This window comes from Natrix helvetica (genome assembly GCF_964273705.1).
Source record: "Natrix helvetica genome assembly, chromosome: 13".
Lineage (NCBI taxonomy): Eukaryota > Metazoa > Chordata > Lepidosauria > Squamata > Natricidae > Natrix > Natrix helvetica.
Genome location: NC_138557.1, coordinates 12,318,869 through 12,334,092, shown reverse-complemented (window position 1 = coordinate 12,334,092; position 15,224 = coordinate 12,318,869). Strand labels below are relative to the sequence as shown.

The 15,224-nt window shown below is 41.2% G+C and overlaps 1 protein-coding gene across 3 annotated transcripts in view; it reads right to left on the bottom strand.

Annotated features, from left to right (window-relative positions):
• RBFOX1 (RNA binding fox-1 homolog 1) overlaps nt 1–15,224 on the bottom strand; it is a 2,041,748-nt gene that overhangs the window by 938,233 nt on the left and 1,088,291 nt on the right. For all 3 annotated transcript variants that reach the window (XM_081966089.1, XM_081966090.1, XM_081966091.1), the window contains one exon: nt 11,142–11,189. In XM_081966089.1, the coding sequence (XP_081822215.1) occupies nt 11,142–11,189 (48 nt within the window). The remainder of the gene's footprint in view (nt 1–11,141; nt 11,190–15,224) is intronic.

The following is a 15,224-nucleotide window of genomic DNA, read 5'->3' as shown; positions in this document are numbered from 1 at the left end:
CCCATGGAACAGAAGTTGCCTTCATAAGTTGTGGGGGCTTCATCAGTTGAGACTTTCAAGAAGAGACTGGACTGCCATTTCTGTCAGACTTGGACTTGATGACCTATAAGGTCCCTTCCGACTCTGTTAATCTGTTAAACATCATTTTCAACTAAAATGGTGCTTTTGCTTCCTGTTTATCACAGCCCAATTACTAAGTGCTTTGGGTATGATGCTGACCTATATTAATTATAGCTACTGTGTAACTTCACTATGCATTTAATAAGTTTCCTCTTTAATCACATTAAAAATTAAAAATGTCTTAGAGGAGCCACATGAAAGGGTACAAGGAGGGCACGGGCAGCCTGGCGGCCTCCTGCTGCATTTGGTAGGTATGCAAAAGAGTTCAACGTGTATTTACCAAAGGTGCTTTTTCAAAGAGGCAATTGGACTTTCTTCTTTTTCTTTGCAGATGTTTCACTTCTTATCCAAGAAGTTTCTTCAGCTCTGACTGAAGGTTGGAGAATGGAAGGATTTAGATTCCTTGCAGACAGCTGGTCAGTTGCATCCTTTTAGAGAGTCATTGAGGCCACTTGGAGATTTGTCTGTGTCCTCAGGTCACCTAAGAATGTGCAAATGGGTGTGGAACTGCTGAAAGGAGTTGTGAAGCCGTGACTCTAAGGACGCAGGAAGTGAAATGTCTTCAAAGGAAAAAAAGGAACTCCAACTGCCTCTTTGAAAAAGCACCTTCGGTGCATACAACCCTAGCCTGAACGATGGAGAATCTCCATAGACAATTGGAAGTGACTCTGTGCATGAATAATTATTATTAATTAATAATAATTAAAGAAATTAATAATTTCTTATTAATTAATCAATAAGAAAAGAACAATTCATCAGTGGAACAGAAGTTGCCTCCAGAAGTTGTGAATGCCCCAACACTGGAAGTCTTTAAGAAGATGTTGGATAGCTATTTGTCTGAAACGGTATAGGGTTTCCTGCCTAGGCAGGGGGTTGGACTAGAAGACCTCCAAGGTCCCTTCCAACTCTACTATTGTATTGTATTGTAATTATAAAACTGGTTTGGAAAAGCAGGAAATACAGTATCAGTCTGAACACATTCTGGGAATCTGGCAAAGTTAGGCATTCGGAAAGAACCAAGGCCATTTCCATCAGAGTAAGACAATGTCGACTCTGAACAATTTCTTGTCAAACTTGTAGCTCCTTTCCTAATGGCAGATATTCTAGCCCAAGAAAAGAACAAGTCTCAGTGCATCTTTTGAACTCCTTGTAGCAGTGGAAGTTGGGCAGCCACTTCAGGAGGTCAGGAGACTGGGTTTTCTGGTACCTCTGCTACCACCTGTCACTGTATCAAATTACTGACTGCTGGATGCAGCTGGATTAAGTCAAGAAAGAAAGACAAGAACAATGGGAGGAGTTGTCATCTTCTCTACTGTGAAATTCCATAATTGCATGTCATAGTGACAGGAAGAACAAGGGAGTTTGTAACATCCAGTGGCAGCCACATTCAAATGGCATGGAAACACCCCATTAGGATCTCGGGCTGTACCAAATCTTCATTTATCAGGAAACTGTGTGTAGTTTCATCCTGCTGAATGCCTGCAGGAGTTTCTCTGAATTAAAGTTGTCATAATTCTAGGGCATTTTTTTTAAAAAAAAATATTGATTTAAGAGGAAGGAAGGAAGGAGGAAAGGAGGGGATGCGAATAAGAAAAGGGAGGGGAGGAAGAGAAAGGAGAAAAGGAGGAGAGTGAAGATAAATAAGAGAAGAAGGGAGGTGAGGGAGGAGAGGGAAGAGGAAGGAAGAAAGGAAATGGATACTCCTTAGATGCTGTTTTTGCAAAATGTTTGCTGAAGAAAAACAAATAACTCTTTTTATCGGAATCCAGGATTGCAATGGATGTGAAGTAGTTCAGAAAAAAAGAAAATTAAATAAGATTACAATGCTGCATTATAGGATGATGATATACTTACTATATAAAATAGTTTGGTCCCAGAAGTATAAGACATTTATGGAAAAGGTGAGTGGGCTCATTGCATTTCATCCTTTCATAATTTCTTAACTAGACTACTGGAAGGAACTCTAAGAAGGGCAGACCTTGAAAACTGTATAGAAACAAAAGCAGTTGAAAAATGGAACAAGCCTATCCACATATTTCCCCCCCAACCCCAGTCAAGATGCTATTTTATTTCCAAGTATAAAATCAAACAGCATGTCCAGATTTAACAAGTTTCCTCACATACTTTGTTGTGTCATTTCACTCGCTAGAGAAAGCACAAATATTACCTTAGTTTCATATTTTCCCCATTTCAGGACAGGTGTAAACATGTCACTTTTCACCTGGCTTGTTCAGGTTTTTTTTTTCCTTTCTGGTTCATTTATTTCTCAAATTTGCTTTCCTATTTTTTTTTCCAGTCAGCTGTTTTCACAACTGTGTATCATCCTTGGGATTGAAAAGCACCTGTTTTACAACTATCTTCATAAATCTACCACACACAAAAATGTGACTGAGTGATTGGCAAGAATCCCAGGGAGAGCACCTGCAAAGCCTGTAGGCTCAAATCTTTGGATTGAACTATATACTTCCATCAATTTCCCTGCTTTTTCTCCTCCGAGACATGAATCCAGAGGAAGAGATAGGATTGGGTAAATTTACAAATTAATCTTCCGCCTTTACTCATCTTGAGCACACACACACACACACAAAAAAAAAGAGAGACCAACTTGCAATTTTTAAGTTCTTCTTTTCTAGTGAAATAATTCCCATCACCACATCTTAAATAATTATCAAGACCTCCAAATGCTTCTCCTACTCTTTTATATAGTACATCAAAGTAGCTTTAATAATACAAATTCCTCTAAAAATCATCCTTGAATCCTATGACTGTAAGGGACCTTGGAGGTCTTCTAGTCAAATCCCTTCCCAAGGCAGGAGACCTTATACTATTCCAAATTGTTGGCTGCCAAAAAAGCTAACACAGTTGTAGGCTGCATCAACAGAGGGATAGAATCAAGATCATGTGAAGTCTTAATACTACTTTATAATGCCTTGGTAAGGCCACACTTGGAATACTGCATCCAGTTTTGGTTGCCACAATGTAAAAAAGATGTTCAGACTCTAGAAAGAGTGCAAAGAAGAGCAACAAAGATGATTAGGGGACTGGAGGCTAAAACATATAAAAATGTTTGCTGGAACTGGGTATGTCTAGTGAAAAGAAGGACTAGATAGCAGTCTTCCAATATCTCCAGAGCTGTCACAAAGAAGAGGGAGTCAAGCTATTTTTCAAAGCACCTGAAGGCAGGACAAGAAGTAATCAAGGAGACAAGCAACTTAGAACTAAGGACAAATTTCCTGACAATTAAAACAATTGATCAGTAGGACAACTTGCTTCCATCAGTTGAGGGTTTTTAAGAAGAGATTGGACAAACATTTATCTGAAATGGTATAGGGTTTCCTGCTTGAGCAGAGGGTTGGAGTAGAAGACCTCCAAGGTCCCTTCCAACACTGGTATGTAGGGTTGTTTCAACTAACAGGAAACCTACTAGTCAGACAGTTAGAACAATTAATCAGTGGAACAACTTGCCTCCATAAGTTGTAAATGCTCCAACACTGTAAGTTTTTAAGAAGAGATTGGATAACCATTTTTCAAAAATGGTGTAGGGTTTCTTGCCTAAGCAGGGGTTGGACTAGAAGACCTCCAAGGTCCCTTCCAACTCTGTTATTCTGTCTCCACCTGCATGTGTCATTCTATTCTATTCTATTCTATTCTACTCTACTCTACTCTACTCTATTCTATCCCATTCCATTCTAAATAAAATAATGTCTAATCTCTTCCTGAAAACCTTCCTTGATGGAGCTTGCACAACTTTCAGAGTTATGCTGTTTCAATGCTTAATTGTTGTCACTGTCAGGAAATTTCTCCTTGATTCCAGGTTGGTTCTCTCTTTAATGATCTTCCACCCATTACTTCTTGTCCTGCCCTCAGGTGCTTTGGAGAATATTAATTAATTAATCACTCTTGACTTCCCACTGAACAATTAGCCCCTCTGCTTAGCAAAATGACCGATTCTCCAATGCTCTCTCAAGTCTTCTCTTAGAGCTCTTCTCTCATCATCAATTAGCTGTAAAGTGAAGTTTTTTTGCCATCCGATTCCCCGCATAAATAGATCCCATACCACACGACCCATCCGAAACTTTATATAGAATAATTAAACTCAATACTCAAAAGGAAAAGAATATCTAAAATCAAGAGCAATGAAGTTTTGAAAGAAAAAGAAAAAAACCCTTGGTGTTTGGATGTGGGCATGTGGTATGACCTTGGTCAGTCTCCTTATTTTTTTCTTCTTCTTTGCCCATCTGTATCTTCAAAATTCATCATCTGTCTTCCTCGGGGGATTTTTTAAATTAATTTCTGGAAAGAGCCAGGAGACCCTTTGACAGCTGTTGCCACAGAAATCCCTAACTGCAGGCCAAGAAGCTCCACGTGCAACTATGCATATTGTATCCCCCAAGAAGATCGTGCCAACTGATGAAACGTTTTACAACACACACAAAAGGGAGGGGGGGATACTGAACTCGGCTGACCTGTCACATTATTGCATCCCTGTACAGCTTTTGATCTCATCAGGGCCCACGGTGCCTTGTGCATGCAAAAAGTAATGATTCCCTCTGTCAAAACACACCTCAAAAGGATATGCTCAACCAAATCTTTTTTTTCTTTTCCCCGAGCTGGAGAAGGGAAGGTGATGCTATATAGGACCTTACACTACAAAGCTTATGCCACTCAGCTGCTCATTAGCGGCCCACCTCATCGTGGTCTCCGGGGGACGCTGCCAAGAATGTCAGGGCACCTGACAGCCATGTTGGCTCAACAAAGAAGACAACGGCTAATCAAACAACTAGACAGGGGAGAGCAAAGCAAACTTCAGCCACAGTGGATAGCATGCTAAGGTATATATAGATCAGGTGTGCAAATATGGATTTCAATAGCTGCTCGCTTCTCTTTTTTAGGAAATGGGGGGGGGGAAACACATCCGATGTTTGGCCAAGATTTGAGATACAACCTTTGAAGTTTCTTGTTCCTGCTGAACTTGCTTCACGGAAGAGTTTTCATTCTGCTACTCCTTCGATATAGAAGTTTGTATCAGTGCCTACCAAACTCTTTGTGACTAATTGGACCACAGGAAGAGGGACTATTATAGCATTGTCTGGATATTATGAGACTAACATTATTATATATAACGATAACATTGTGTACTGTAGAAATCGTACTAGTATAATGCAACGTGAAATAAATATATGACAGTGTGCATAGTAAGACACTAAACACAGTGACAATTACAGCAGATATTACAAGTTATAAAATAGTAAAAATAGAAATAATTGAGGAAATAATAGCCTAATCTCCCCCCCCCCCAATATACTAAAATGATCTAGAAACTATGTGCACCAGAAGAAATAATTTCTGTGAAGCAAATTGTGGCACTTATTTGTTCCAGAAATAAAACTTGTCCAAATTGATAGAAATCTTATAATCCACTTTAATAAGCGTAACAGGTCACCAAAGTTTATCTCTTATCTCCGCAAAAGGAGTTATTGTTCATGTTATTTTGACATCCATCAGACATTGCAAAACCATTTTAGCAATAATGTAGACTTGACCCTTTCCTGTCCATTAACCTTTAACACATGGCCCTAAGGCCATTTGGGATGCATATATCACTTTATCCAAGCAATTAATTAACAGACTTCTGGATTTAACCTCTCTGCATAATTACATAATGGAACCTATGAAAGTTAAATTATGAAACTTATGAAATGTATCATCATGAAACTTATGAAAGAATGCAGAAAAGAGCAACAAAAATGATCAGGAGGCTGGAAGCTAAAACATATGAAGAATAGTTGAAGGAATGTTGTATGTCTAGTCTAGTGAAAAGAAGGACTAGGGGAGATGTGATAGCAGTGTTCCAATATTTGAGGGGCTGCCACAAAGAAGAGGGAGTCAAACTATTTTTCAAAGCACCAGAAGGCAAGACAAGAAACAATGGATGGAAATTAATCAAGGAGAGATCTAATCTGAAACGAAGGAGAAAGTCCCTATCGGTGAAAACAATTGCTTTCAGAAGTTGTGGGTACTTCATCACTGGAAGCTTTCAAGAAGAGACATTTCTCCCATCTGTCAGAAATGGTATCTTGCTTTCCTGCTCAAGCAGGGAGTTGGACTAGATGTTTTCCAATGAATAAAAATGAATGAATAACAGTGAATAAAAATGCCAAATCCAGTCTACATATCTGCCTGACCTGTGTGATGAACCAAAATTACTTCAACGTTTCTAATTATTGGAAGAGGCAAAATACATTTAACAGCATTTGTCCCAGTTTAGACTTTCTAAGTCAGCGGTCACCAACTGGTAGTCCATGGACCACTGGTGATCAGTGAGAAAATTTTGGTGGCCCACAGAAGAAGTGTTTGAATTTTTTATATTGCACTAAATCAGGGGTCCTAAAACTATGGCCCCTGGCATGGATACATACAATGAACATGTGTGTTGCTGCAGAGAGTCTCTCCTCTTTGGGGTCTTTTTGTGTGAGTTGGAGGGGGATAGAAATTCCAACTTAGGGTCTGCTTCGGCCTCCTGGTGCAGGGTGTTAGGTGAAGGCTGGAGGGAAGAGCTGCTGGTGGCAAAGAGCTGGAGGGCCTCCTTCCAATGGGACTGCATCATGGCCTGGAACTGGCTGACCATGTCAGCCCGTTGAGCCTCCAGGCGCGGGTCCCAGGCCTTGCATTCCCACAGGTCTTCCTTCTGCTTGGAAAGCCTATGCTCGTAGTCCTCAGTGAGGTGCTTCTGCTGAGCTTCCTTCTCAGTCTGATCCAATTTGAAGTGAGCCATATTTTTTCCCAAATCTTTCTTGTGGTGGCTGCTTAGCTCCAACAGCTGCTTCCTGTTGGGGTCCTAAGGAGCTCGGGTGTGCAGGTGAGGAGTGGCTGGGAGGGGAAGGGTGAGTAGAGGCCATCAAGGTACCCCTCGACATGAGTGACATAGTTGGCCATGCCCACCCAGTCACATGACCACCTAGCCACGCCCACCCAGCCGGTCATTAGGCAGATCATATTAGTGGTCCGCGGGATTTAAAATTATGAATTTAGTGGTCCCTGAGATCCGAAAGGTGATCTAAGTGATTCTAATTTCAATAATATATCTCAGTAGGATGGATAGACAGACAATGACAACTTTTTGATCTGTCTGTCAAGTCTGATTCGGATTCTATCGCCACCTGCAATTCTTCTCACAGCTTGACAACGGAAACTGAAGAGAGGGGTTGGGATTTTTGGGGAGGTTGGGAGGGGCTGAGGGAGCCAAGGGAGCCGGCTTGAGCCTGAGAAAGTTCCTACACGTCAAGGTCATGTTATGAGAACTTTTTAGAGTTCTCTAAAAAGAATGCATTGGATTGTGGACAATGGGCAGGAGATGGCCTAAAGGGGAAAAGAGGAATTTACCTATGCTGCTCTCTATGGGAACCTCCAGAATTGGCTTTGCTTCTTCTATGCCTACGTAGGTCTGTCTGTAAAGTTACACTCTTGGTAAAATGATGTCCCAGCAGTTTCTTTTTTTTGCATATTCCAATGGGACGGTTGACACTTTGCATTCCAAATCAGGGAGAACTTACATGTGCTTCATTCTTCCTGGATTTCATCCTTTGGTTTTAAGACCAAAACATTTCTTTCCTTCTTCATTCCTTCCTTTCTTTTTTCCTTCCTTCCTTCTCCCTTCCTTCCTTCTTTCTTTTCTTTTTCCTTCCTTCCTTCCTTCCATTTATTTATTTATTTATTTATTTATTTATTTATTTATTTATCTCTGTCTCTTTCCCTCTGTCTTTTCCTTTCCTTTCCTTTCTTTCTTTCTTTTGCTCTGTCTATCTTTTTTCTCTGCCACTTTCTTTCTCTGTGTCTCCTTCTTTTCTCTCTCTCTCTTCTTTCTTTCCTTCCTTCCTTCCTTCCTTCCTTCCTTCCTTCCTTCCTTCCTTCCTTCCTGTTTTTCTGGGTGACTCCTGGAGCAACTTGGTTTTCGTAAAATATCGCACCCTCTAATCAAAGTTTCAATCAAGGATGTGGAAGAAAGTATCAAAAGCCATTTCAGAAACAATTTCTAAGACTTTGAAACCTTCCAGAAATGAGTTAGGATTTAGCTTGGCCCATAACGTAAGGCTGCTTCTCTAATTCACTGATGTTAAGAATCTTGATGGCACTTTCCTTCTCATATCAGTTTAACTGCAAGGCTCCTTTTTTGTCTAAAGACATCACTCTCTATCCATCGGACAGAGATATATTTCAGGCTGGGTTTCAGGCCATCAATGGCCAATTTTACAAATTGCACAATGGCCAATTTTGTACCTTGCTGAGTGTTTGTCTGAAAACTGAAGGCATGAAAGAAATTTTGTCTCCTGCTTAAAATTTCACCAAAATGGAGGGGGCTGAATTATGTAGTGCAGTAAACATCTTTGTTAATGATTTTGTACAGATGCCATGCTTTGGATTAAAAAGGCTGGGAGGAAAAATGGCAGAAAGAGAAGGGGAGTTTAAAAAATAATGGCTTCTGAGCAGCTGTGGAACTACAATTGCTGTTCGAGGAAAGGAGAGTAAAAAAGATAGACGGCTTGTTTTAGAAAAAGTTTCATCACGAGAAAGGAATTGGCTGCAATGAGAGAATTCCTCCCCCTGCCCACACCTCTCGCTTGATCACCTCTGAGAAATGAAAATTGCATTTAACAAAAAAAAAGGTAGAAGAAAGAATATGTTCTGCTGTCATATCTGGCAAATTTTATTGTAGCTATAAAAGGCAGGAAAACTGCTGATCAGAGACAAAAGAAATGAGAATTGGAAATAGTCTCACTATAAAAAGGTGCATAAAAAGAGAAGGGAAGGGTAAAAGGGAATGGGAAGAAAAAGGAAGTGAGAAGGGAAGAGAAGGGGAGAAGAGGGAGGGAGAGATGAAGGGAGGGGGAAAGGAAGGAGAAAAAAGGGAGGAAGGGAGGAAGGAAGGGGAAGGGAGAAGTGAGGGAGGGGAGAGAGAGGAAGGGAAGAAGGGGAAGGGAGACGTGAGAAGGGAAGGGAAGGAGGAAGGAAGGAACTAAGGAATGAAGGAAGGGAGGATGGGAGGGAGAGAGGAAGGGAGGAAAGGGAAGTGAGAAGGGAAGAGAAGGAAGGGAGGAAGGGAGGGAGGATCGGAGGGAGGGGTGGAGGGAGGGGAAGTGAGAAGGGAAGGAAATGGAAGGGAAGGGAAGGAGGAAGGAAGGAAGGAAGGAAGGAAGGGGAAATGAGAAGTGAGGGGAGGAGATGATTCTTCTTGGCTCTGCAAGAAAGCAAGGAATGTCAATTTTGGGGGTGAACATCCTTTTCAGCTCATGAATGTCCCCAACTAGTTACATGTACATTAATGCCACCCATTCCGTCCTATCATTGTGGAATTATTTCTTTGGGGCGAACTCTCCCCCTTCCTAGGTTCAAACCAGATACGAGAGCCCCATGAAAACAAACTTCTCTGGGACCTGTTTTCCCATTCATTTTCCCTCTGTACCAAGCTGTCTGGTACACCAAACAGGACAGGTACAGAACTCCAACAGATAGTTGCAGAAATTTTCTACCTCTATTAGATACATCAACAGCGACCATTCCCATATGCACAATTTGGTTTCAAAAAAATGATACATACTTCTAGTGAACATTTTAAATGTGTGCATTATAGTAGCACTAAAGAAGTGAGATTTTTATTTGAATCCTTGGGCAATTGTTGTTCTTCTAGAGTAAAAGAAGGGCACTTGGGCAATTTCAGTTTCCCATGTTGCCTTTGGTTGATGTTACATCACAGGCATTCTGGTACTTCTTCAAGATCCTATTAGCATTCTTCTTCTGTTCCTAATAGTTACTGAGAGGTGCACCATGGCTATCCAAATTAAATTTCTCCAAACAGATATACAGTATCCCAAAGGTGCTTTTTCAAGAGGCAACTGGACTTTCTGTTTTTTCTTTGAGGATGCTTCTTAGATGAGAAGCGAAATGTCTTTAAAGGAAAACCAGAAAGTCCAGTTGCCTCTTGAAAAAGCACCTTTGGGACAACCGTGACCTGGAGGACTGAGAATCTCCATATACAGTAATGTCATCAAAGCTATAACCAACTCAAGTCCTTACTCCTTTATTAAGGTTCTGTGCTAACAAGACAAACTTGAACATTGCTTTTGAAGCTAACCTTGGTTAGCAATACCCTAAATTTCCATACCAACCATGTTTACAAAAAACATGTTCAGATAGTTGAGCAGTCAAAGTTTAAGAGAGCCAACATTTAAAAAAAAAATCTTCAGAGAGACAATGTGGGTTAAAAAAAACACCCACGTCTTCTGCAAGAGACTTAAAAGTGAAACTATGCATATGGTAGATAAATATAGGCTCAATGAAGTTATCTAGAAAGAGTTCTAGGAAGGGAACGGAGCAGGAAATCCATATGTCACAAAGCTGTAGTATAGAGAGAAACCTAAAGGAACTTTTTTTTATTTATTTAGAAAATAGATCTGGTTGTCTATCTGTCCATCTGTCTATCCACCCGTCCACCCATCCACTCAACCACCTATGTATCTATCCATCCATATATCTGTCTGTCTATCATCACCATCAATTATGAGGTTATCTGCTACTATAATATTGATAGTGTGTCATAGAAATAATCAACAATAATTATATATTCAACTAAAGAATCAAAGTTCAAGACGTAATAGCAATAGCACTCACAATAGCATTTAGACTTATATACCACTTCACAGTGCTTTTACAGCCCTCTCTAAGCGATTTACAGAGTCAGCATATTGTCCCCAACAATCTGGGTCCTCATTTGACTGACCTTGGAAGGACAGAAGGCTGAGTCAACCTTGAGCTATTCAGAATCGAACTCCTGGAGTGAGCAGTGCATTGGCCCTGCAGTACTGCCTCCTAACCACTGCACTACCACAGCTAAGTAATAGTGCTTACTTATTTCTCCAGAATCGTTCTTTTCTTTTTAAAGAAAACAGCAGCAATGTTCATTAAAAAAAATACAACCTTTTCAAATAATATATACCAAGAAAATGCCATTAGAATGAGGGACTTACTTTTCTGTCCAATGTTTCTACACAAGAGCTGCAATCCACTTTAGTATCCTGAAGTATTGAAAGAAAGAAAAAGGAAGGAAAACAAACAATTGATATAAAATAAAAGGGAAAAATCTATAAACAATGTATTTAATTAGTCACTATTTCAGTTTAAAAGCCAGAGAGCCCCATAGAGGGACTCTGAACGATGTACAAGTAAAATATAAAAAGATTTTAAAAAATAATCATAACCCCAACCTGAAAACAGAGAATGTATTTATTTTAAATGAATTAAATAATTCACAATGTCAATACTCAGATTCAAACTTCAAGTACAATGAATATTTCAGTGAATTAAGTATCTAAGAAGAATTAAGAGCCCCACCCAAAAAAAGATCAGAAAAAAACTAAGGTTACCCCAAAAGCAGGGGTCAGCAACCTGCGGCTCTGGAGCCCCATGTGGCTCATTCATCCCTCGACTGTGGCTCCCTGTTGCCAGTTGGCACCACAATTTTGAGAGGAGCTTCCGGTTGGGTAGGGTGGGGGGAAGCAAGGTGCGCCAGGAGTAGGAGGAGACTCTATAGCAAGGAACAGGTTTTCCGGTCAGCTTCACAATCAATAGGTCTTTCAGTTAGGGTAGAGGAAAAAGGATGCCACGCTAGGAGGAGACTCTATGGTGAGGGAACCGGACTTCCGGTCAGCTCCAGAATTGAATGGGGGGGGGGCTTCCAGTTATGGTGTTTGTGGCTCTTTGAGTGTTTAAGGTTGCCGACCCGCTGCCCAAAAGCAAAGCAAACTGAACGGTGTAAAGAAAAACAACTAAGTTTTAGCCCTTCTGATATGTAACTAGGATAATTCTTCAACATTTCTTCCTAATTGTCATGGTTTTGCTTTCGGTGGAGATGTTTTAAACAGAAAGTGAACGGCATCTATTGGAGGTCCTTATTGTACAAAGGGTGATTTCTACAGTCTCAAATCTTTCCTTTCTATGAGACTTTCACGTCCATCTTCATGTATCCATCAGCAGGAGATAGGAAACTTTGGCTTCCATTTTTAACAAACCATGTTTGCTCGATAGGCCTGGAACTAGGATTTAAGGTTAGCCTTAAATATTGTTCAAATCAGGGTTGCCTAGACATTGAAGGATGCTAGCACCCAACCATCTCCTAGGAAAATGAGGTATTTTGGGAAATACTAAAAGGGCAGAATATTTCTCCTAAAAGGGAGGCAGAAACTTAACCCCATCCCTCTTTTGTCAATGGGCCATTAAGGCCTGGGCCAGTCTATTCTACATAACAAAGATCTACCTCCTTCAGGCAGAGCCATAGTAGGAATTACCCAAAGCCATTTCATTACATCATCACCCAGCAAGAGTCGACCAAGCCCACGACTCAGGATAGCCTACAGAGTTGTCCCTGCATGGCCCCATGGGAGTCGGACAACCAATCAGAATACAAGCTCAAATTCAAAGCCCAACAGAGGGTATAAATCACCCTCCCTCCCTCTTTCTCTCTCTCTCCCTCCCATGTGCCTTTTTGCCCAGGACCTCAAACCATGTGGTCCTGTCCACCATTAAAACCATCCTTCCAAGCAGTATCCATGAATCTAGTGTCTTTTCCCCCATTTTGAACTGAACCCAGGTGGGCATTTCTTCCAACAACAGAACAGAATGAAATGGAGATGTTTTGCTTTCAATCTGGAGAACGAATCGCTGGAAGGTTCAGCTCACCAGATCGAGGTGTAAAATAACACTGAAGCCCAATGATTCAACTTTGCGAGGCTCCTTTTAAGGACTTGTTAAGATCTTGTTTGTTTTCTTTTTCCTCCTTGAACGTTGGAAGTAAAGGGTTGGTTTTATTCTCTTGTTTTTTGTCTTTTTTTATTTTAAACGGAAATTATTTGTCCCTAAGTTAAAATCTTTGTCTTGATTTACAGCTGGTGCATTGTATTCCAACAGACCGCTACTAACAATTTAAAAATCTATAATAAAGGGGTGGCAAACACACACACACACACACACACGCACACACAGTGTGTGAGTGTCCAAAGAGTGGGAAAACTGTGTTTTTTACATTGTGAGGTCCCTCAAGCTATCTGAGCTTGGTTCTTTCCTTGCAGGAAAAAATTACCCAACTACTAACATCATCAGTGCTAGAAATGCTATCCCTTTCTAGCATGGATGATGTTACTTAATTGGGTAATGAAACTGTGGTGGCCCACCGGTAACCAGCAGAGCTGGCAGCAGAGTTGGACATTGAGGAGGTTGGGGAGGAACATGGGTCAGTCCTGGGGGCTGAGATGAGGGCTCTGCATCAGAGGCAGAGAGGGAGCTAAACAGCAGTGAGGCAGAGGAACAGCTGGAGCCTGTTCCCAGTGTGCGCATGCGCAGAGCTGCCAGAAGACAAGAACAACTAAGAAAGCAGGGTCGACTTAGGGGTAAAGTCACACCTTGAAGGTGATCAGCCCCTCCCATAGGAAACAAAAGAGGAGCGAACGGGGAGGGGGCTTTTGCAGGAAACAATTCATTTATTCGGTCATTTGAAGAGTTGAAAGTTCTGTTTGTGACTATAAGAGATTCTGTGCCAAGTGTTGCCTTGTCTGGCATTTGGAAACTAGTCATCTGGCAGCTCTCAAAGCAAGATAAGGTTCGTGTTGATAAATATTCCTCGGAAAGACTGTTTGCCAAGCCTTGCTGACTGTTTAATTAAAGAAATTCACAGTCGTGAAAATAAAAGAGGTTTTTGCCGGGACCAGAACTTTGCTTCTTGCTTGTTAAGGAAACCTGGGTCAGAACAGAAACATCTGCAAGAAAACAATGACACTCAGAGGACACCAAGGATCCTACCATTCAATCCCGAACTACAAATATTCTCTTCTATTGGTACATTTTCTATACTCTTTTATCTCTGGCGATTGTAATTGCTTTTTTTAAAAGAATATTATTTTAAGAAGAGAGAGAGGGTTGTTGATACAGAATAAGATGCATTTATCCTTTCAAAGTGGGAGGGAAGCAGGATTTTTTTAAACAAACAAACAAACCCTGCACATGTTGAATGCCAAGGGTTTAGCAAACTTCCTGAGCTACCATCAATGGAGAACAAAGGATTTAACCAGGCGGGTTGCAACAGCTGTATTGCTGAGGCCCTTTGGAAAGGAAAGTGGTCCTTTCTTGTAATGTAACAGGAAGTGATGAGCTGATCAATGAACGTGGATATTATTTCATTTCCCTCAGCTGCCACTGTGCTAACAAAAAGGGAGCCATCTGGTTTGCAAGAAACACCTGCCATCTTTGCAGCCTAATTCAATATGCTCATGTCGCAGTTAATTTACGGAAACTTCATTGCTATTCTTTGGGGTTTCTTTCCCTTTTTTCCAGAGAGGGGGTCATATCTCTTCCTGCAGGGAAACAGGCAGACAGATTTTTTTTTTCCTCCTGCAATAAGGAGATTGCATGGTTCTCGGCACGGGGAAGGCGGAACATGTGGATGGGGTCCAGTGGTGAGATTCAGCCAGTTCGCACCTATTCGGGAGAACCAGTTCTTAACTTTCTAAGAGGTTCGGAGAACCGGTTGTTGGAAGAAATCTCCTTTTGGTTTTTTTTCCCCACTTGACAGGGCTAATCCTGTAAGGAAGGCGGGAAGGAAAAATTCTGGTGCTGTTTCTAGCCTAATCTTTATTGCCCTGCTCACAGAAACTGCCTCTCCGGTTAACCCTTATTACATTGTCACAACTAAGGCAAAGCGCCCATCGACCTGAGTTATGTTGAGTTGGCCACGCCCACATGGTCACATGACCACCAAGCCCTGCCTACACACCTGGTCATTAGGACAGAGAACCAGTTGTTAAATTATTTGAATCCCACCACTGATGGGATGAAAGAATGAAGACAACCGAAAAAGACAACAGGCCGTTTCTGAAGGATCCTATCTTACTGTCCGGACCGAGGCTCCACCAGAGCATGTAATAACTCCTTGTCCTGACAAAAATTGTCCTGTGCCTTTACTCCCAAGTCGGCCCTTGTTCCTTAGCTGTTCCCTTCTCCTGGCAGCTCTGCACATACACACATTGGGAACAGGCTCCAGCTGTTCTTCTGCCCCACTGATG